Source organism: Typopeltis vanoorti, chromosome 3 (genome assembly GCF_054136105.1).
Source record: "Typopeltis vanoorti isolate ZY-2024b chromosome 3, IOZ_Tvanoo_1.0, whole genome shotgun sequence".
In the NCBI taxonomy this organism is placed as follows: domain Eukaryota; kingdom Metazoa; phylum Arthropoda; class Arachnida; order Uropygi; family Thelyphonidae; genus Typopeltis; species Typopeltis vanoorti.
Genome location: NC_143551.1, coordinates 38,282,406 through 38,306,939, shown reverse-complemented (window position 1 = coordinate 38,306,939; position 24,534 = coordinate 38,282,406). Strand labels below are relative to the sequence as shown.

At 36.4% G+C, this 24,534-nt stretch overlaps 1 protein-coding gene across 3 annotated transcripts in view; it reads right to left on the bottom strand.

The window, feature by feature from the left end:
- LOC150108061 (actin-binding protein IPP) overlaps positions 1-24,534 on the bottom strand; it is a 98,998-nt gene that overhangs the window by 43,838 nt on the left and 30,626 nt on the right. For all 3 annotated transcript variants that reach the window (XM_090415559.1, XM_090415558.1, XM_090415560.1), the window contains exons 2-3: positions 23,956-24,292; positions 3,751-3,879 (exon numbers count right to left, since the gene is read on the bottom strand). In XM_090415559.1, coding sequence (XP_090271685.1) covers positions 3,751-3,879; positions 23,956-24,286 — 460 coding nt within the window. In that variant the 5' untranslated portion in view covers positions 24,287-24,292. The remainder of the gene's footprint in view (positions 1-3,750; positions 3,880-23,955; positions 24,293-24,534) is intronic.

Below are 24,534 nucleotides of genomic sequence, written 5' to 3'. Positions count from 1 at the left end.
AATGGTGCTCTGAAGATGCTAGATATAATACCAGCGAAATACTAGCATTTAAGATAATAAATAGTTATTTTCTTATCAATCTGTGTTCGCATCTATACCATTAAAATCCAATCAACATGTGTAACAAACACATAAGCCTTTCCACACACTAAATTAATTTAGCAGTCTACTCATGTAGAGTTTAGCAATCTACATAAGCACACTGCTAAAGCAAGACCTGCATTTGAAAAAACTCATGCTGTCCTCTATAGAGGATCCCAATGACATCTACCCAACCTCTGGATGTAGTCCCTAATCAATCAGCCTATTCCTAAACCATGATGACTACACCAGAAATAGTGATTGCTATGCAGAAATTTCCTGAAACTTAGTTTCGTGTTCCTGCTGAATGAAAACAATAAGGAAATAGCAAAGCTTATTGGGTGATGGAGCTCTCCTACTCTATAACCAAAGGTAAAATTACACCTAATACAGAATTTAGTTCTATGCTACTCACTATCTGACAAATGTTTTCACAAACTGCTAGCACACCATTATACTGCTGGTCTTGTAAATACTTGACTAGTTTTTCTTTCTTTTTGTTCTTCAATCTTAAGCTTTCCAAATTTTTAGTTTTCATAATTTTAATCCCAAATCACAAGTCCATTCCATTCATCTTCTTTGTTCTGATTACATTCATACTTCATTTTTGGATATTGAATACACAAATTTAAGTTTACACAATTCGGCTTCATTCTCAATACCATTCTCTAATTGCATGTTTCGACACATCCAAGTTTGGCTCAAAAATTACACAACCAAGCATGTCTTTTTAATTACCCTTTTATAGAATTAAAAGTTTGTAGATGTAATTTTGCCTTTGGTTGGAGAGTGGGCTAGTTCCACCACCCAATAAACTTTGCTATTTTCATTATTACTGATTGTTATAATCTGCTGTCAGTCCTAGCTCTACTTATGTATACTGGAATTAACTGGCTCTGCTTCCTCTCATTGGGAATCATATGTGTTGAGCTTCACATTTAAGAACCAGGTCAAGGGCAATGCTAACTCTTGTACATTTCCTTCATGCTAATATTTAATCCCATCCAACTGTTGTATATGAATCAACTTTTGTCATAGCTTTAATACCTTTTTTTTTTTTTTTAATCCACTTTCCCTTTGACATCCAGAGAGCTAATGACTCTGTTTAGAATGTATACCTTACTGAAGTGAACACCTAACAACTCAGTTATTTCTAGTGAATCAGTCACTTTTCTGCCATCCACACTCACCAAAAATATTCTTTGTTCATCATTCTTTCTTTTATTTGCTATATTATGATAAAATTCTCTTGGTTTTCCTTTGGCCAGCTCAGCTAACTTCCTGTCATAATCTAATTTGGCCTTCCTTACCATGGCTGTCACTCTCCGGGCCTACTCTTTGTTACCGAGTCTTGTCATCCTTTTTTCATGATATCAGATCCATAATGTTCTCGTTTTATGTACCTCCAGCTTTAAAGTATTGTTTCTCCATTTAATTCCCATATGATTTATTTTCTTAACTCTCATGATGCAATCAGGTATTGCTTCCTTCAAACATCTTCTGACTGATTCCATGCTCTGCAGATTCCTTTACCATGCACTTTCTCATGCCAAGGCAGTACAGCAATCTGTCTTCTCAGTTTATGATTCCACATATACCCATTCTTATAGCTCTTGAATGCATTTCTACCTGCCAGGTAATGATCACTCTTGCCAACCAGACAAAAATTTAGGTCAAATCATTTAAAGATAGATTCTCAGATATTCTTACTAGATCCAATGTTCTTGTATCATGAGTCCTTTTAATCACATGCTGTTTAAGATAGTTAATCCAGAATAATTCTTTAGTCTTTTTCCCTCGACTTGGAAGCTTTCTCCAGTCTATATCTCCATAACTGAAATTGCCCACAATGATAGTCCTTTTCATATTATCCTGAAGAGGACTGTGAACTTAGTCTGTAGGCAGAATTCAACTATGTATTTTATCATCTAATTTTTATCTTACATGCCACTACTATTAGAAATTTCTAATGGTAAGGATTACAGAAGATTTGAGTCCTCACTCTTCCTATCTTGTCTTCCATGAATATAGGGAACTGTCACATTCTGTACCTATAAAGATATCCTCCTCCTACTATAAAACCTAACATAGCAAAAATAATCCTATACAGCCCCTGAGGGTACATGTCAGGAATTTGATGATGTAGTCCCTAATCAGCCTCTCCTAAACCATGTTGACCACACCAGAGATACTGACTACTAGGCAGAAATTTCCTAAATGGAAATTTCTGCCAAAATGTGAAATAGAAAGACAGGAAATTAGTTCCGCATTGATGAAAATTATTTTTGGTTCAGTTTTCATTGAAAATCTAAACACTTAAGAAATAAAGACTCAAAATTGAATAGACAATGAATAGTTTATCCAAAATCTGATCAAGCAATTCATTATAAAGGTCAAGCAATAAAATCTCAAAATAAGTAAAATGTGAACTGTACAATGTCATCATTAACTGAGCAGTCACTTGCAGTTTCGAGGAGGCTGAACTAAGAAATGAAATTACTGGACTTCAAAAATGATGCAAAAAATACCTAGAACTAATTCCAGGTACAAAATAAAGAGCTTGGGACTTGGAGGAAAAAAGCCATAACTGAGCAAGTAAGAATTCAACTGGGGGGGGGGGGAGAGAACTGCAGTACTTTGGGCACATCCTGGTTGGTTGAGAAGTTAGCTATCTGCACCTGAACAACAGACTGCAGTTCTTGGCATGCCTGGATGTTCAAACATCTGCGCATGACTGCTTGTAATATTCTTTAGGTAGGAGATGAATTTCATTGTCCAGTGTGAGACCACTATCCTGCTTATTGGAGGCTTGAAGTAGCTTGAAAAAATTCCATGTTTGTTCTCCGGAGCAGGGTTTTCTATGTATAAAAAAATTTTAATAATAATAATAATACCAATACAAAATACATAAAAAATTTAATAAAAATGGAAAAAACTTTAGCCTACTCATGATGTTAATGTACTAGTGTCACTTAAAGTGGGACTGGGAGTCACTTAAAAAAATTGGAAGTATTAAATAATATTTTTAATTCATTCCCACTGCTATTTCATTTCATTAAACCTCCAAATTGAGTTCAGATTAAAAAAAAAAAAAAAGTGGTGCAGATGTGTTAACAGGCTAACAGGTTTCCACACATAACTCTAAATGTCAAAATGCAACGAAAATTATCTCAAAGATCATATGGATTGAGACCATCCAGATATCAGGACAATCTTGTAGTTACAGAACACTCAATCCATCACTGATGGAAGAAGAATGAATGCAATGCTTCCTGTGTAAGACAATATGATGCTATATATTTAAGAAAATATAAAATATTTTCCAAGTGGTTTGGCCATGTGGTGAGAATGTGTCCTAATAGACTTTACTTTCAAACATATTCCTAAATGGCAAAATGAGGGGAGGGGTGCCTGGAAGATCCAAGATAATATGGACTGAGCCAATCAACATTTTTAATATTGCTAGAGTATTCAACATTTAGGCTATGTTTTAAAGCTACAACCATGTAGCTTTAAAACTTAAGTAATTTCAATTAACTATGAATTGATTACAAATGAACAAGTCATGACTATGTGAATTTAAAAAGAGCTGAAATCATATAGGTGGTATAATATTCAGAAAAATATAAGATCTAATTTCATTTCTTAAAAAAGTCAGAAAATACAAACCTATACAGTTACTAGGATGTAATTCATGATGAAGAAAATTACAACATACAGCAACTATATCTGGAAGACCAAGCATGTCAGCACCTGCCAGAAGATCTTGAACATTATCTTGATCAATGTCCATTGTACCTTTTAAAAATGATTAAAAGTTTTATTAGTTGCATTAAACAATGCATGTTACTGTAATTACATTTAGCAAAAACATACGAAATGACCAAAGCATATTTTCCGTCGTTGAACATTATTATATGTTCATTTACAAACATTCACAACTATAACAAATAAGATCAAACAGATCATATATATGTTACCGGTAAAGTGTGAAAAGCACGCATTCTATAGAATGCCTAGGCATTCTATACAATGCCTAGGTATTTTTTGGCAAAGTATGAAATGTCTGTTTTTTTAATATTTTACATACTTTCCCTAGGTATTGTATAGAATGACAAATACTATTTCGGATATATTCTCATTTTGAAGTTTTAAATTTTGCCGCCATGGGAGGTTAGGTTAGGTTAGGGTAGGTACTGGCAGTTGTTATGAGTGTGACAGACGATGGTTTTTACCGACTTGGAACTGATTAGGTTAGGTTTTTGAAGTTTTAAATTTTGACGCCATGGGAAGGTTAGGTTAGGTACTGGCGGTTGTTATGAGTGTGACAGACGATGGTTTTTACCGACTGGGAACTGATTAGGTTAGGTTTTTGAAGTTTTAAATTTTGACGCATTGGGAAGGTTAGGTTAGGTTCGGTGAGGGTAGATTAAGTTAGGTGCAAGCGGTTGTTGTGAATGTGACAGACGATGGTTTTTACTGACTTGGAACTGATTAGGTTAGGTTTTGAAGTTTTAAATTTTGACGCCATGGGAATGTTAGGTTAGGTTCGGTGAGGGTAGGTTAGGTTAGGTGCAGGTGGTTGTTGTGAATGTGACACACGATGGGTTTTACCGACTTGGAACTACTGAAGGAATTTTATACTAACTTTATGCCAGATCACAATTCACTTTATGTCTCAAAGACTTAATGAGAATTGGAGACGTTTTGGAATGGCATTTTGAATTGCACTTAACTGCCTTTTTCATACAAAAGCACTTCAAATTTTGGCACTTGGTCTTGCAAGTACACCTCACAAACTCTTGGCCACTACTCGTGGACTAAGCGGAAGCGGATGACCGGAGAGCTATTTCGTGGTAAGGAACGTCTCCAACTCTCAGTAAGTTCTTGAGACATAAAGTGAATTGTGATCTGGCATAGAGTTGGTTTAAAATTCCTTCAGCAGTTCTAAGTCGGTAAAACCCATCGTCTGTCACATTCACAACAACTGCCTGCACATAACCTAACCTGTCGTAACCCAACCTTCCAATGGCGGCAAAATTTAAAACTTCAAAACCTTACCTAATAAGTTCCAAGTCGGTCACACTCATAACAACCGCCAGCGCCTACCCTAACCTAACCTAACCATCCCGTGGCAGCAATTTTAAAACTTCAAAACCAAACCTAACCTCCAATGGCGGCAAAATTTAAAACTTCAAAATGAAAACAGATCCGAAATAGTATTTGTCATTCTATACAATACCTAGGGAAAGTATGTAAAATATTAAAAAAACAGACATTTCATACTTTACCAAAAAACGCCTAGACATTCTATAGAATGCCTGCTTTTCACACTTTGCCAGTAACATATATAACTCATAGTAAGGGAATAACGTGAGTAGACATAAATATAAAATTAATGATGGAAAATCTCACGTAAAAAGATTTTTTTAATAGTATAATTTTCGCCTGTGTGTCACAGGCATCTTCAGTACGTGTTAAGCTGAAATTAAACAATAACTGACGATTCCAAAAAGCGCCACCTAAGTAGTTAGTGTAAGATAACTAAAAAGGTCAATAAAATTTCCTAACAAAAAAAAAATATATATATATATATATATATATATTGAAAAGAATAACATGTAATATATTGAAAAGAATAACATGTAAGAAAGTTTTAAAGCGAATAAAAGTTGAGCAGCTCTCAGATGTGAACTGTAGACTAAAATACAGAAATATTATTGAAAAGAAAATGAAAGAGTTTGAGAACAGGAATCAAACCTTGGAGATTCAGTGGCAAACTCTGAAGGAAACATTGATTGATTCTGCCAGAGAGGCATGTGGTGAGGTTGTGTGCAAGGATAAAAAAATCAGAACTCCCTGGTGGACACAGGAAGTTAAAGAGGCAGTGAAGGAAAAGAAGACAGCATATCAAAAGTTCCTGGCAAATAAGTCAGCTTTTACTCTTACAGAATACAGAGACAAATGTAAGAAAGCTAAACAGTGTGTAAAACTAGCTAAACAAAAGTCATGGGAGGACTTTGGCAAGAATATAGAAAATAAATATCAAGAAGGTGGCAAAATATTCTGGAGGTTGTTGAAAAAGCTTAGGAATGGAGGAAAGAGTGCTGTAAAAGGAATTAGAGATGATAAAGGTGAAATGAAAACAGGAGAAAAAGATATCCTTGAAGTATGGAGTAATTACTTTGAAAAACTGCTAAATGAAACAAGCAGTGATGACAACACAGTGATAAAAAACACTGACCAGGCATGCAGTCAGGAATACATATCCATACTTGAAGTAGAAAAAGCCATCAAAGGCTTGAAATGTGGAAAGGCAGCAGGAGTAGATGATATTCGACCAGAAATGCTGAAGTATGGTGGTATAAGAGTCTTACAGTGGCTGCACTGCATAGTTCAGAAAGCCTGGACAGAGGGACGAATTCCCGATGATTGGAGTAGAGCTCTCATAGTACCCATATATAAAAAGGGAAATAAAACTGAATGTGAGAATTACAGAGGTATTTCCCTACTGAGTGTTCCTGGCAAGATGTATGCAAGTATACTTGAGAAACGGTTGAGAAGAATTGTGGAAGAAAAGCTTGGTGAAGAACAAGCTGGATTCAGGCCAAATAGAGGCTGTCAGGATCAGATCTTCACTTTACGACAAATAGTCGAGAAAGCATGGGAATATAACAAAGATCTGTATTTAAGTTTTGTCGATTTGGAAAAGGCATATGACAAGGTGCCAAGAGAGAAGCTATTCAATACGCTGCAGTTATATGGTGTCAATGGGGCATTATATCAAGCAATACTTAGTCTTTATTTGAGTTGTGAGTCAGCAGTTAGAATTGAAGGAAGTACAGGAAGATGGTTTAATGTTAAATCTGGTGTGAGACAAGGATGTACATTATCCCCTCTGTTATTCATTATCTATATGGATCACATTATGAAGGAATGTGGTATTAAACCTGATATCAAAATTGGAGATGTTAATGTCAGCTCTTTGCTTTATGCGGATGATGTTATACTTCTAAATAAATCCGCTACAAGTCTGCAAGATTCTCTGACTAAATTGAATAGCTGTTGTAATAGATATGGTATGAAGGTCAGCAATAAAAAGACAAAGACAATGAAAATAGGCAGAATCATTGAAAATGTCAACTGTGTTGTGAATGGAGAACCTGTGGAACAAGTAAAACATTTCAGCTACTTAGGCACAATTTTTACTGAAGATGGTAAACTAAATATAGAAATAGACAACAGAATCAGCAAAGCTGGTATGGTGGGAAGTCAATTGAATAAATTCATATGGAATAAGAAAGAAATTAGTCGGAACACTAAATTAGCTGTATACAAGACTGTGTTCAAACCAATTTTAACTTATGGATCTGAGAGCTGGGTCAGAAGTAAAACACTTGACCAAAGACTAGAGACCGCAGATATGAGAGTCCTGAGAAAGATTAGAGGCGTGAACAGATGGCATCAATGGCAATATCATATTAAAAATGAGGATATTAGGAAAGAACTTGACATTGTCAGCATCCAGGAATGCGTTAGCAGAGCTAATCTCAGATGGTATGGTCACTTAAATAGAATGGGAGAGGAAAGATTAGCAAAACAAGTATTCTCTGCCAGGTTGGCAGGAAAACGACCCAGAGGAAGACCAAGATATAGGTGGATTGATACGGTACAAAGTGCCTTAGACGATAGAAATATAAGATCTGATAATGTTGGAGTCTTGACAAGTAACAGACTGATTTGGAGGAAAATTGTAGATTGGAAGTTAGTAATGATGTAATTTTTTCATGTAGTACTGTCATATCCTGTACACCCCTTGAGGGTACATGGCAGGAATTTGATGATGATGATGATGATATATATATATATACAATAAAAAGTTAGGAAAGATTAGCTGATTTGTAAAGTACCATCTCCCATAAAGGGGATAGACGTAAACCATCAGATCTGTTTAAGTTAGGAGAGTGGAGTAAAGTTTCACATATTTCTTCATAAAGCCATTCTACGAGGAACCGACTTTTGTGAAGGACTCGTCTTTTTCCAATGGACTCTATGTCTGGTTAAGATGGCATGTTCTGCAAGTCCAGACTGTTCAGGTTTAAGGTACTGAATATAAGACTGGTATTCTTCTAGTCGAATAAAGGCAGATCTTCCTGTTTGTCGGAAATAAGATAATCCACAAGAGCAAGGAATCTGAAGAACAAAAGGAACTCCTTTTGTTCTTCAAACGATCTCTTTCAGAAAGAACTGCAATATATTACTTCTTCCTTTCTATCTAATGGATACAAGAATTCCTTCATCAAAAGAGCTTTAAGTAGTTTTAATATGTCTTTGTCTTCAAATACAGAAGAAATAACATGCATTCCTATCCCTTATGTACATGGCATTAGTGAACGTATAGCAAAAGTTTTAAAACCACTGAATATTTTAGTTGCCTTTTGACTGATCAGAAAAATCTCCACCTTTCTTACTTCTTGTAAGGACAAGCTTCCACATCTTAATTATCCAGGTGTCTACCAGATTCCTTGCTCTTGTGGATTACCTTATTTCGGACAAACAGGAAGATCTGCCTCTATTCAACTAGAAGAACACCAGTCTTATATTCAGTACCTTAAAACTGAACAGTCTGGACTTGCAGAACATTCTTAACCAGACATAGAGTCCATTGGAAAAAGACAAGATTCTTTCACAAAAGTCGGTTCCCCATAGAACAGCTTTATAAAGAAACATATGAAACTCCACTCTCCTAATTTAAACAGATCTGATGGTTTACGTCTATCCCCTTTATGGGAGATAGTACTTTACAAATCAGCTAAAGGGTCAAAGCTGTATAACTGAGAGGAGACCTCCACATAGCCTCTAAAGGAACGTGGAGAACCGGCCAGAGCTTCTGACCTAATGTCCAATCCTCACCTTCCCGTGGTTCGCCCTGTTGAGTATCTACCTGGATACTGAACGAATGAGGATGGGCTGGCAATTTGGGATTTAGCTGACCAAATTGTATTCCTATTGGCTTAAACCAATATAGAAAATAATGGTACAACATGACAAAATTTCATGCTGGCTAGGGCATCGCCCGATTAAACAAGGCACCCGTTGTTTTCGCCAGGGAACCAGGGCGAACAGCGAAAAGTCAGCTACTGGAACAAATCTGAAAACACACCCCAACTCAACATCACCAGAGTTAAAGATCGGTACTATCAACATAAGAAGCCTGAATGGCAAAGAAATGGAGCTAGCTGAAGAATTAGATAAGTACCAGATCGACATAATAGGGGTGACTGAAACAAAAAAGGCAAAAACTGGCGAGATCTTTCTGAGCAATAAATACAAAATGTTATATTCAGGAAATGACAATCAAGGAAAAGAAGGAGTAGCCATAGTATTCAATGATAAACATGATGCTAATCTTCTTGAATGGCAGGCAGTCTCAAGTAGAGTGATGTGGGCAAATATCAGAATGAGGAACTGGACAGTGAGATTCTGTGCGACCAATTCTATGGTCCCACAGAAGGTTCTACTAATGTACAAGTGGAGCAATTTTTTGAGGCTTTAGAGAAGCAACTGACACAATGAAAAAGGAAACGTTGGTCCTTGTTGGGTATCTAAATAGCAGAGTAGGAAATGATTGTCAGATATACAAAAATATTTTGAGAAAATTTGGAGAAATGAGCAAAGCTGATAATAATGGTAAATACCTGTTGGATTTCTGCTCAGGACATGGACTGTTTATTACTAACACCATGTTCCAACATAAAAATGTGCACAAATTCACATGGAGAGAAGAGGCAAGGAATAAGAAAAGTCTCATTGACTATGTTATTGTTGATAGTGATGTTTTCTCCCTGGTGCAGGACACCGGAGTGTACAGAGGATTTGAAATTGGAAGCGATTACTATTTAGTCTTGAGCAGGATAAAATTGAATTTCATATTGAAAAGAATAACATGTAAGAAAGTTTTAAAGCAAATAAAAGTTGAGCAGCTCTCAGATGTGAACTGTAGACTAAAATACACAAAGATTATTGAAGAAAAAATGAAAGAGTTTGAGAACAGGAATCCAACCTTGGAGATTCAGTGGCAAGCCTTGAAGAAAACCCTGATTGATTCAGCCAGAGAGGAATGTGGTGAGGTTGTCTGCAAGGATAGAAAAATCAGAACTCCATGGTGGACACAGTAAGTTAAAGAGGCAGTGAAGGAAAAGAAGAAAGCATATCAAAAGTTCCTGGCAAATAAGTCAGCTGTTGCACTTAGAGAATACAGAGAGAAATGTAAGAAAGCGAAATACTGTGTAAAACTAACTAAACAAAAGTCATACGAGGACATTGGCAAGAACATAGAAAATAAATATCAAGAAGATGGTAAGATATTCTGGAGGTTGTTGAAGAAGCTTAGAAATGGAGGAAAGAGTGCTGTAAAAGGAGTTAGATATGATAAAGGTGACATGAAAACAGGAGAAAAAGATATTCTTGAGGTATGGAGTAATTACTTCGAAAAATTGCTAAATGAAACAAGCAGTGATAGCACAGTAGTAAAAAACACTCCACAGGCATACAGTCAGGAATACATATCCATACTTGAAGTAGAAAAAGCCATCAAAGGCTTGAAATGTGGAAAGGCAGCAGGAGTAGATGATATTCAACCAGAAATTCTGAAGTATTGTGGTATAAAAGTCTTACAGTGGCTGCACTGCATAGTTCAGAAAGCCTGGACAGAGGAACGAATTCCCAATGATTGCAGTAGAGCTCTAATAGTACCCATATATAAAAAGGAAAATAAAATTCTGAATGGGAGAATTACAGAGGTATATTCCTACTGAGTGTTCCTGGTAAGATATATGCAAGTATACTTGAGAAACGGTTGAGAAGAAATGTGGAAGAAAAGCTTGGTGAAGAACAAGCTGGATTCAGGTCAAATAGAGGCTGTCAGGATGAGATCTTCACTTTACCACAAATAGTGGAGAAATCATGGGAATATAACAAAGATCTGTATTTAAGTTTTGTCGATGTGGAAAAGGCATATGATAAGGTGCCAAGAGAGCAGCTATTGAATACGCTACAGTTATATGGTATCAATGTGGCATTATATCAAGCAATACTTAGGCATGAGCAGATGGCATCAATGGCAATATCATATTAAAAAAGAGGATATTAGGAATGAACTTGACATTGTCAACATCCAGGAATGCATTAGCAGAGCTAATCTCAGGAGGTATGGTCACTTAAACAGAATGGGCAAGGAAAGATTAGCAAAACAAGTGTTCTCTGCCAGGTTGGCAGGAATACGACCCAGAGGAAGACCAAGATATAGGTGGATTGATACGGTACAAAGTGTCTTAGACGATAGAAATATAAGATCTGATAATGTTGGAGCCTTGACAAGTAACAGACTGATTTGGAGGAAAATTGTAGATAGGAAGGTAGTAATGATGTAAATTTTTCATGTAGTACTATCATATCCTGTACACCCCTTGAGGGTACATGTCAGGAATTTGATGATATAAGGGTTTTTTTTTTTTTTTTTTTTTTTTTTTGTTAGGAAATTTTATTGACCGTTTCAGTTATCTTACACCCGCTATTTAGGTTGCACTTTTTGGAATTGTCAGTTATTGTTTAATTTCAACTTAACATGTACTGAAGATGCCTGTATCACAAAGGCGAAAATTATACTATTAAAAAATCTTTTTACATGAGATTTTCCATCATTAATTTTGTATTAGACATATATATATATCACTCCCATACACAATAAACTGCAGAAGGTATAGCAAATTGATGCATGTCAGTAATAGCAACCACAATGTTGATGTTCTTTTCTGAAATCCTAGAGATTGTAGTCTTTGGGGACTGCAACTTCTTGGGGAGCAGGGTGTTTGGGATAGTAGTTGCTGTAAGCCTGTAGAATCCTGCTGCTGGCAAAGGCCTTCCCCCATGTTATTTTATTCAGCTCTACTTTGGGCTGTGTTCTTGACCAGGTTGGTTGCTGTTAGAATAAGTTCATTTTTCCATCTGGTCTTCTGTTTATCCCTACTTCTCTTTCCCTCTCTAGGTATCCAGTAAGTGGCGAGTTTATCCCATGCATCATCTTGCTTTCTCATCAAGTGTCATGCCCATTTCCATTTTAGGGATTTTGCTGTTCTTATGAGGTCAGTGACTTGTTTTCTGTTTTATTTCTAGGGCTCTTATTTTTTCCTATCCTTTTGATGTTTAGTGACCATGTTTGTGATCCATAGGTTTGATCATATTATGAAGTTTGTATTTTAGGCTGATTGGTTTATCTACTCTTTTAAACTCCAATAGTTCCTCCAAGGCATTGGTGATTCTGACATCTGTTTATTTTTCCATCCTGTTTTTAAATGATATTATCTGGCCCAAATATTGAAAATCTTCTGCATAACTTATTCTGTTTTCAACAGTTATTGGAATTTCTGTGTGGTTAGTCATGTTTAGATTTGCTGTAGTTTATATTTAATCCATATGCTTTACTTTTATTATTTAGATCTCTAACCATTGTTTCCAGTTCTGAGCTGTTTTCAGAGAAGAATGCTATGTCATCGTCAAATCTAAGATTGATTAAATTTTTGCTTAAGATGTTTAAGCCATAATTATTCCAGTTCAGTTCTCTAAATAACATTTCCAACAATGGCGTGAATAGTTTGGGTGCTATCGGGTCACCCCTGGTTAACTTCTTTTCCTAGGTTGAAAGATGCTCCTGTTGTCACAAGTTTGATTTCTGCTGTGTTACCATTATAAATATTGTTTTAATATTCTGATATATTGATTTTCTATACCTTGATTTTGGAGTCCCAGGAACAGTGCCTTGTGTTCTATCGGGTCGAATGCTTTCTGGAAGTCTATGAATGCTATGTATAGAGGCTTATTATATTCTTGATATTTTTCAGTCATTTGGTTGATAGTATGTAGATGATCAATAGTTGAAAAAATCTTTTCTAAATCCTGCTTGTTTATATTGATATTAACTGGCTACAGTTAACCTACTACAACAGGTATCCTCTTTTAAATATCTTGAAAGTCTTATATCAGAAGATGGAAGAAACCAATCAGATATTAAAGCACGAATAATCCTAGCCAAAAAAAGCATTCTATAACAGAAGAAACATTTTTACCAGTAAAGGACTTAGCATCCAGCTCAAAAAAAGGCTAATGAAAACATATATATGGAACATTGCATTATATGGTTGTGAGGACTGGACTCTAACAAAACAAGACATGAAAAAGTTGGAGGCATTTGAAATTTGATACTGGAGAAAGATGATGAAAATTAGTTGGACAGAAAAGAAAAAGTAATGAAAAAGTTCTGAATATAGTTCGTGAAGAGCGGTCATTAATGAAACACATCAATAAGAGAAAAAAAAGCCTAACTGGATACCATTTGAGGCATTGGGGACTGATTACAGAAATAATGGAGGGGACCGTAGAAGGAAAGGCCACAAGGTAGACCAAGAATTTCATATATAAATAACATAATGATGCTAACTGGTGCTAAGAGTTATGAAGAGATAAAAAGGAAGTCACAAGACAGGATGTTGTGATGTGCTGCTATATTTGCCAATTTTCGGATCGATGCACCAAAGAAGAAGAGAGGAGAAGCTTGTTCATATGGTTGGTTCTGATCTAGTTGGGTTGTAATTCTATTTTGGATAATCCTAATAAATATTTTATAATTATGTGAGAAGAGACTTATGAGTCTGTAGTTGCTTATATTTGATCTATCACTCTTCTTATGAAGTAGTATTATTACTATTACTATTATTACGGGCAACTCCAGGGAGTCATTGGACTCATCGAGGGAGGCCCCAAATCATATTCATCACAACTATTTGACATTCATACAGTATCTATCATACCTCGCCTTAAACTCATTCACTGTCACAGCATCCACCACAGACTCAGGGAGCGCATTCCACTCATTCACTACTCTAAAAGTAAAGAACCCAGCTCTAACACCTTTACTAACCACACTTTTGCCCAGTTTCCATGGATGTCCCCTAGTCCTCCCACAACCAGCCCTGTTCTCAAAAATATCTTCTGAATTAATTTTATAGAAACCCTTCAGTAATTTGAATGTCTCAATCATATCTCCCCTCCTCCGCCTATCAACCAATTTTTGCAACCCACAAATCCTCAACCTGTTCTCATACGGTTCATTCCACAGACCTGCTATCATCTTGGTCACTCGCCTCTGGATCCTCTCCACCTCCTCCCCATCAAGAAGAAACCTAGGTGACCAAATCTGAGCACAGTAGTCTAGATGGGGTCTTATCAAGGCTTGATAGAGAGGAACAATAACCTGCTTGTCTCTGCTTGTCAACGTATTCTTCAGCAACCAAGTGATTTGATGAGCTGTTTTGGTCACTTTTGCAATGTGTCCTCTAAATTTCAATTCCTTATACCAACACTCCTAAATCTCGTGCCTCATCAATTTCCTGGAGCAGGGTTCCACCAATGCAGTAAACTACCGCCAATCTTTTCACCCCAAAATGCATAACCTTACATTTTGCCACATTAAATTGACATCCATTCTCCTTAGCCCAGACCTCCAATCTATCCAAATCATCCTGCAAAATTTTGACGTCATCTGCATTCACTATTGCCCTACCCAACTTCGCATCATCCGCAAACAAATGAACTGTTCCTCTCAGATCCTTTCCTATATCATTTATGAACAAATTAAACAGCAGTGGTCCAAGAACAGATCCTTGTGGCACACCACTAGTCACAGGCCGTCTTGTGGACTCTACTCCGGAGTAAACCACTCTCTGATATCTCTCCGTCAACCACCCTCCTATCCATCTCACCAACCCTATGTCCATTCCCATATGCTGCAATTTACTGATTAGAATTCCATGTGGAATCCTGTCAAAGGCCTTGGCAAGGTCCAGTAGAATCACCGTAAACCCATTACCCTTATCCAGTTCAGCCGTCACTGTGTTATAATACGTGAGCAAGTTACTGAGGCATGACCTACCCTTCACAAAACCATGCTGTCCCCGATACAGTATCCCATTTTCTTCTATCCAATCTTGTATTTTCCTCTTGACTATTTTCTCTAAGACCTTGACAATGATTCCTGATATGCTAATCGGTCGGTAATTTACAACAGCAGTCTTGGAACCACCTTTATGCAGTGGAACTATTTTCCCCTCTTTCCACCCGCTCGGGACTAACCCAGACCCGAGACTCAAATTAAACAAAATGGTCAAGGGTACTGACAATTCTTTAGCTGCTTCTCGTACAACACGAGCTGGTATACCATCCAATCCCACAGATGTATTGACATTGAGGTTATGCAATAGACTACTCACCTCCACTTCATTAACCACAATTCCTGTATAATCTAATGGTTTATTCGTTTCTGCAATGTCACCACCTGGATGATATACTTTTGCCAAGTGCTCACTCAGTAACTCAACTATCTCAACTGATTCAGTTACCTCCCTACCATCGGCATTCTTTAAAATCAATCTGCCATGTACATTTTTCCTTTTACTTGCTACATATCTAAAAAACTGTTTAGGATTCTCTTTAGCCTGCATGGCCAATGTTCTTTCGTAATCCTTTTTTGCTTTTCTTACCACACTCGTCACCCTTCTGGCCTGCGCTTTATACCGTTCATGTGCCTGCCGGTCACCCTTCTCCTTAAATTCCCTCCATAGTTGTTTCTTTTTTTGCAACTCAAGCTTAATGGTGTTATTCATCCATTTAACCCCTACTTGATTTATTATTCGGACTCTAGGTATACAGTCAGCCATTGCTTCATGCAAGCACTTCTTAACTACCTCCCATGCACTATCAACTTCTAGTCCTTGCAGTTGTACATGCCATGGCACTGAACCAATCAAACTCCTAAGCTTGTCATACTTTCCAGCCCGATAATTCCACATGTACCCTGTCTTAATTGAAAATTCTACACCTTTAGCCACCTCCCAAGACCCTATGATCACTCTCACCGATTGGTGGCAATGTGGTCATATTTGTTACAGCCAAATCCTCAGCTGTAATTACTAGGTCAAGCACTCTCTGACCCCTAGTATTTTCCATTACATGCTGTCGCAGATAGTTATCCCTTAATAACCGCATAAAATCCAGTTCCTTCCTCCCGTGTGTCCTCTCCTCACTCCAATCAATGCCACCATAGTTGAAATCTCCCATAATAATCACCCTCCTTCCACCCATTTCTTCTATTTGCTTGTGCATACTGTCACCACCATCTTTTCCATCACCTGGTCTATAGCAGCACCCAATTGTATATTTAGTTCTGCTAGCCACAATCTCTCACCAAATGGCCTCAAATGTGCTCTTTTCTCTATCCTGCAATTCAACTTCTATTCTCCTTGGCTGGAGCTCATCAGCTATCATCAACAATACTCCTCCCCCCATTTTATTCTCTCTGTCATTCCTGAACACACTATACCCATCACATTCAATCCCACTAGTTATATCATCTACAGTCAGCCATGTTTCACTAATACCTATAACCTGTGGTCTGGAAGTGCCAACCATGGCCAAAAACTCTTCCTTCTTGTTCCTAATACTCCTAGTATTAGTGTACATGAATTTAAGACCCCCATTAGCCCCAACCCTACCTTGATGCCTTATATTAACTATCCCACTCAGATTTGTTGTCCTTATTTGCTCTGGCATATTATATTCATTCTTACATTCAACTGCCTCCATAAGGACTGTATCTCTACTCCCCCCACCTAACAAATCTAGTTTCCCTGAATTTGCACATCCACTACATTCAGCAACACTTTCTCAAGTCTTCTTACACCGTAACCATTCAAATGCAAGCCATCCATCTTATATAGATCCTTTCGCCCATCAAACTCACTCCACACATCCACAAATTCCACACCACTCGTCATACATAACCCACGCATAAAGTCATTTGCAATTATAGCCCTCCTTTTAAACATTTCACTGTCATACCGTGGCAAAAGACTAATCATTCTAACTCTCTCACTCTTTTCTTTTGCTACCTCAAACAATTCATTCAGGTCTTCTATCATTTCCATTTTATCTCCTTTCAAATCATTCGTACCTGCCACAACAATCATTTCTTTCACCCTTTCCTTTTGCTCTCTAATAGATGCAGTTACGTCCTTTATGGTCGCACCAGGTTGGTACGATTTTGTCAAATCCTCTACTAACACACCTCGTACTAACGAGTCTCCATACAGCACTCTATCCTTCATTTTGTTCATGTTCACATTCATACATCTATTTTTCCTGTCATACCTTTTATTATTGGTTGGTTCATTCAGTCTACTTTTGTTCATGCACTCTAGCTGCTGTTTTGCTCTTTCTATCGCACTATTCAACAACGTGATCTCACTCAATGCATCTATCTCATCTTTTTTGTTCTCTGAGAAACCATTTATACTATCATTCACACTTTCTACATTCACACTCTCACAATTTTCATGTACAACCTTGCCGTTTCTTGTCATATCCCTATTTCCTTCATTCTGAAGGTTGACAAAAATATCACACCCACGATCCGAAATACACTTCAATTCCGCATTCTCCCTACATTTTCTACACACATTCAATCCTTTATTATCATCTAACCACACTCCGACCGCACTCCGCAAAGCGTACATTTCACAGCTAGTACACTGACTCATTTCTTTTATGCTACCGTTCTTTGATAACAATGGCGAACCTTCATTATTGCCGCCATTTTCCTTCGCACAGGTGCCATATACTTATCTGTAACGTGTTTTGTCAAATTATACGTTATAACACACCAAAAATAGACGCACTAAAATACGCAAGGCCAACAAAACAAAACTACACAATATTAAGTAATTTGTATCGATAACTGAAAATGATACTTATCTTATCTGTTTGGTACTGTTTCTGTATGTAGGATGCCATTGTATAGTTTGAAAAGTTCTGGTAATAATTCGGGTCCTAATCTGAAGAATTCTGCTGGAATATGATCACTGCCCTGTGCTTTGTCATTTTTCATTTGTTTAACTACCTGTCCTATTTCTTCTCCAGTGATTTGGTTAAACCAAAGTAAAAAATGATGGTACAACATGACAAAATTTCATGCCGGCTGGGGCGTCTCCCAGTTAAACAAGGCCCTCGTTGTTTTCGCCAGGGAACTAGGGCGAACAGCGAAAAGTCAGCTACTGGAACAAATCTGAAAACGCACCCCAACTCAACATCACCAGAGTTAAAGATCGGTACTATCAACATAAGTAGCCTGAATGGCAAAGAAATGGAGCTAGCTGAGGAATTAGATAAGTACCAGATCGACATAATAGGGGTGAGTGAAACAAAAAAGACAAAAACTGGTGAGATCTTTCTGAGCAATAAATACAAAATGTTATATTCAGGCAATGACAATCAAGGAAAAGAAGGAGTAGCCATAGTATTCAACACAAAATACGAGGCTAATCTACTTGAATGGCAGGCAGTCTCAAGTAGAGTAATGTGAGCAAATATGAGAATAGGGAACTGGACAATGAGACTTATTTGTGCCTATGGTTCCCACAGAAGGTTCTGCTAGGTAGAAGTGGAGGAATTTTTTGATGCTTTAAAGAAAGCAACTGACACAATGAAAAAGGAAAAGTTGGTCCTTGTTGGGGATCTAAACAGCAGAGTAGGAAATGATTGTGAGACATACAAAAATATTTTGGGAAAATTTGGAGAAAAGAGCAAAGCTAATAATAATGGCAAATATCTGTTGGATTTCTGCTCAGGACATGGACTGGTTATTACTAACACCATGTTCCAACATAAAAATGTGCACAAATTCACATGGAGAAAAGAGACAAGGAATAAGAAAAGTCTCTAAGAAATGTTCCCACAAAAATGGCAATGTAACATTGCCGAAATATAGGAAGTATTGATTCAAGTTTTCTTTTAATTAATATTTAGCATATGTTGTAATTTCCTGAAATAATTTAATAGTCATGTGTTATCGACGTATAAGCTTATCAACAAGAAGTACCAACTATTAGTTCTTTAAAGCTTTCCCAGTTAGGGTTTTCTTTGTTTCTCAGTTCTTTACTTATTTCATCTTGGAATGTTTTTTTTTATTTGTTTTTTTTTTTAATATATTTTTTATTTAAAATTTTCTAGATTCCACTTCATTGTTTTCTTTATTTTCTTGAGTTTTATTTTAACTCTCATTAACAGTAATCTGTAGTCTGAGCCACAGTCTGCTCCTGCATTACTTTCATCTTAACACCATTTCTGTATCTCCTATTAATCAGAATGAAGTCTATTTGCTTTTTTGTGATTCCATCTGGAGAAGTCCAAGTGTGTCTTGTGCTTTCTTTTTGTTCATAGGATGTGTTTCGGATTATTAGATCATTTTGGTTGTAAAAGTCCAGTAGTCGTTCTCCTCTGTCGTTGATTTGTCCTAGTAACATGGTCCTATATGTTTGCTTACCCTTGTCTTCCCAATCTTTACATTCCAGTCGCCCATCACAATTATAACCTTGTCTTTCTTTCCTCCTCCATATTCTTCTATTGTTTCACTTATTTGTTCGTAAAATCCTTCTACTTCTTTGTCTGGGTCTGCGCTAATTGGTGCATATACAGGAAACCCTTGTATAACGCAGTCTACAAATTGTAGTAACCCTTGTTCAATGCGGTACTTATACAATGCAGTTTCAATATAACAGCATCTACAAATTGTAGTAACCCTTTATCTTTTGATATGTTTTTCACCATGCGTGACATAAAAATCTAATTTTATCTTCATTAAATTTGAGTCTGCCCGTATCGCGCATGTAGTTATAAGTAGCGAATTTATATTAGGGCAAATATCCTTTAGCACATACATGTACGTGAATTGTTTATCGTATGTTTATTGGTGAAATTTGTCTTCGTTTTCTGCCAGAAAAGTGCATTAAAAGTCATAAGTGTGTTAATCCCAAGCTGAGAACTTTATTTCTTGGTGAGTTGCATACAATATGTAACGCTTTTATGTAAAAATTTTATTTTTATAGTAATGGCCACTTAGAGGGCATTTGCGATATGGCTGAAAATGAAATTAGTGAATTAATTGATAGGGAAATAGAGATTTAAATGAGGAGGAACTCTACAATTAATAGAAGATGTTGAACCGAATGGCAGAGAAAGTTCTGCTGAAGATTCTGATTGTAATGAATCCATTAAAGAATTCAGTTTAAAGAAATTAGCAGGATTGGACTTGGCAAGAAAGTTAGGAAGTTATTTTACGGATAATGATCCCTCAATGGAGCACTCCAGAAAATTCACGAGACAACTGGATATTTGTGTAGCTCCATGTTTGAACTAAATAAAAAATTATTGCAGCATAGTGGTAAGCAAGGTGTTATTACTGACTTCTTGATAACTAAAACCAGTCAAAGTGTGCAATGAGAATTATAGAAATGATGTCCAAGAGATTTTCAAGTGATGATGAGGTCCAGTCACTCGTAAATAAAGAACATATATGAAATGTTATTTTTGAAGAGAGTGATGACAATTAAAATATGCATTTTATTTTATTTTGTCCAAAACATTTATGCATCATGTGCAATGAAGTTTACATACAATTTGTAAATTTTATAAGTTTATATTACGTATTTGTTTTATAGTTTATATGTTTTCTTAACTTACATGAATTACCTAAATTAAATAAAAATATATTTTTGTTGGCTATATCATTGTTGTTTATATAATTTAAAAAAAAAAAAAAAGGATTTTGGAACATAACCCTAATTTTTCTATGTGATGTGAGGCTCGCATAATGCGATTTATATAATGTGGTATTTCCATGGATCCTAACATCTGCGTCATACAAGGTTACCTGTACTTGCATGATGATGATGAGGTCTTTATAATGTCATTTTAAAAGTAGAGATTACACACTTTGATTTCTTGTATATTGAGGTTATGGATTTTTCTTGTTCTTTTTTAAAAATAAAGGCTTCACGTTTCCTGTTTTGTTCTCCTCCTGATGTGATGACATTGTACTGTTTACCATTTGGGAGACATATATCAAATTGATTTGTGCCTTTCCAAAACGTTTCTCCTATTCCTAAGATATCAATTCCCATTCTCTCCATTTCTTAACAAAAATCTGCCACTTTCCCAGCTTGATTCATTCCTCTAACATTCCAGGTGACAATCCTCATGAAGTTGTCTTTTTCCTGCAGTAGCATATTTCAACCTCCAGCCGACAGGCTCCTGGATCGCACTGATGGTGAGTCAGATTGCATGGCATACTTCTTTTGCTTCTTGTCTATCCATAATAAAACACTGGGGCCCTAAGAATCAAGTGCAGGGGAAGAAGTTCTCTATTTCATCAGCTGTCCATTTTGGATCAGTCATTGTTCAGGGCCACCCATTCTGGATATGACGCTCCTGAGTGCCTGTTGGTCTGCTGGAGATATTTCATTTCCCTCCTACCCCATATCTGGGAGGCATCCCCCAATCCACCACTTGGGGGATGCACTATCTAGGAGTTACAGGTTCCACCAAGAGCAATAATAATTAGAAGGAAAAATTAGCAACATTTAATTACTAAAGCAATTTGATGTGAAGTCAATAAATAGTATCTAAACTTGCATGTGGAAATGAAACACATCAAGATTATTATTATTATTGACATCTAACATCCACGGAGTTAGAGACTCATGATAGTGATACAGAGGTACACATTATTGCACACACTGCTCATCCAATCATGCTTTAAACTGATTCCATGTATCTACATGCACAACACACTCAGGCAATGCATCCACTCACCAACCACTTGCCTCCCTCCTCTGCCCACAGCCTCCTTATATAGTTTCCAGCAATGGTCTCTTGTTTTATTCCCCTCTCCCATTCTATGAAAAATCTCTTCCATTGTCAACCTGATAACAACCCCTGACTAGCTTATAAGTCTCAATCATACCCCCCCCCCCTTCCTCTTATTCAAGAGGCTCTGCAACTTACATTCTCTCAATCTGTCCTCATACTCCACATTCCAAAGACCACTGATCACCTTTGTGAATCTTCTCTGGAACCTTTCCAACATATCCTCGTCACCATGAAAACCCAGGGAAAATCTGTGCACAATAATCCATCATGCATCAAAACACAGACAATGTGATCATCAAGGAAAGGAGGTAAAATCAGATGAATTATTGAGTGATCAAGGGCTATATCATACAGGGTGAAGGTAATGTAGTGACTAATGTGACAGAACTGATGCCAGATCAGCAGAAAATGAAATGATGGTACTTAGAATATTATGAAGTCTTTGAATTTTGAAATTTATGAAACCTATAAATACAGCTGTAGGATATCTGTCTGGACAAATAAATAATCTGCTATATACCTTGTATTCTCTAAATGGAGCAAGCAAGACTGTTTGGTCCTAATTTTTGGAAACTGGATAGGCAGCTATCTCTACTCTTAGACAATCATGGATAGCCCAAGACTATCAATGATTTTAATTGGCATCCAGAGAAGAGAGTATGGCAGATAACTGCCACCATCTCGTAGTCCCAAAACCTAACACCATACTGTAATAATCTGCTATATAGCAGATTATTACAGTATGGTGTTGCATTATTTCTTGCACTATTTTAGATTATCATCTAAAATAGTTCAAGTTCTATAGTCAATTTTCTTGTTCATCATGAAAATATATACAAGTATTGGTAGTGGCAAGATCTACACTGACAACATCTAAAGAAAGGTAGCGGAAGGAGAGCAAGATTCATTAGATATGGGAAGCTCCAAGACCTATCAACATCTCAGGATGGTTGTTGAGGTTTCAGAAAAGTTAGAACCAGAATTCAGGAATGAATGTTATAAACATAGCTTTGTGAAAGGGTAAATAATTTATCCAAGTAATTTGCATACTTTCTATAATAAAGTGAAAGTTGGATAAGGTAAATGGCCACACTAAGATATTTACTGTTGTCGAATTTTGCATAAGCTTTGGCAAGATACTGCATGGAAATCTTAAGCTAATTGAAAAAATCAGGGATGGATAGGATATGAAGCTGGTAATATGAATAAGAGGGATGGTAATCAAAATACCTCTAAATGCAGTACATAGCAGAGGAATCAAAGAGAAGGCTGCAATGAACTACATACAGTAGCTCTTCAACTATTATTTAATTTATACATGAATGATAATGGGATCATAATATTTACAAGGAAAGATCCAGTTCTTAGCTAACAATACAAAACTGGAGAAAATAACAGTAAATAAAAGTAATGTACAAATCTGCAGGATGATATCAACAGACTGATACTGTAGGCAAGAATAATAGTTTCCAGTTCAACATAGCCAAGCATGAGGTTATGCTGTGGGTTAAAAAGATTATGTGCTGTATATTATATCGAAAGGGCCAAGGATGCTACCAGGGAACTGAAGTTCACAGGACTTATTGCAAAAATGGTCAAATTAGCACAAAGGATTATTTGGATGCTGAAAAATGCACTGACTTACAGGGCTAAGATTTCAATACTGCTTCTGAAAACTCAGATTTAATCACTCACATTTTCTGGAGGTGAGTGATCAAGACAGAATCTCAGGTTCATGGAATACTTACTTTGAAGATAAATTGAAAGCTTTAAGTTACAAAAACTGATTGAAATAACAGGGGATTACCCTGTTCTTTCCCTGAAAGATGAGGTTAGTTGTGTGTAGCAAGGATGAAGATACAATAAAAATAAAAAAATAAAAATTGGAGAATTGAGAAGTATAAGGGATTGACAGAGGTGATTGTGAGTGTACTACTGCCACTGAATAAGCTTAAGGAGATTTATGATTGGCAATGTGTGAATAATCATTACTGTCACAAAAGTGTATCATAATTGATAGTCATGATATACTGTTATAAAATTACATTAAAAAACCCTTACCTGTATAAATATAACCCACCAGCAAAGAAAATATATCTGGGCTAATACAATGGATCTCTACTCTGTCTTTCTGCTCTTCCACTAATCCGCTACTAAACATTGCTTCAAAATAGGAACTACTAGCAGCTAATACAGCACGATGGGCAGGAAACGCTGAACCGCAAACGAGAATTTCTACATCACAAAACTTCATTTTTTTCCTGAGATTATTTAAGTTTTCTATCATTGCAAATGAGTGCTCTTTTGAATGGAAAGTGATTCCTCTAGATCCATTTTTAAGTATCGTCCTCCTTGTCTTTTGTGGCATTTTGTTGTAAGCATATGAAGCCATTTAATTCTGAAAATAAATACACACACACAGAAAATTTGTGTTTGAATTTCCACATTTCAGTAGAATATGCTTATTAATTTTCAAAGTTAAAAACTGACCTATTAACATATTGCACAGGTATCTGAAAATAAATACTTTGATATCTAGCAGTTCATTTATCATATGAAGTCAAAAAGATATAGATATTAAAATATCAAATTTTGTTAAAGTAAATGACATAATAAATAATATATTTAAGCTATCTTTAG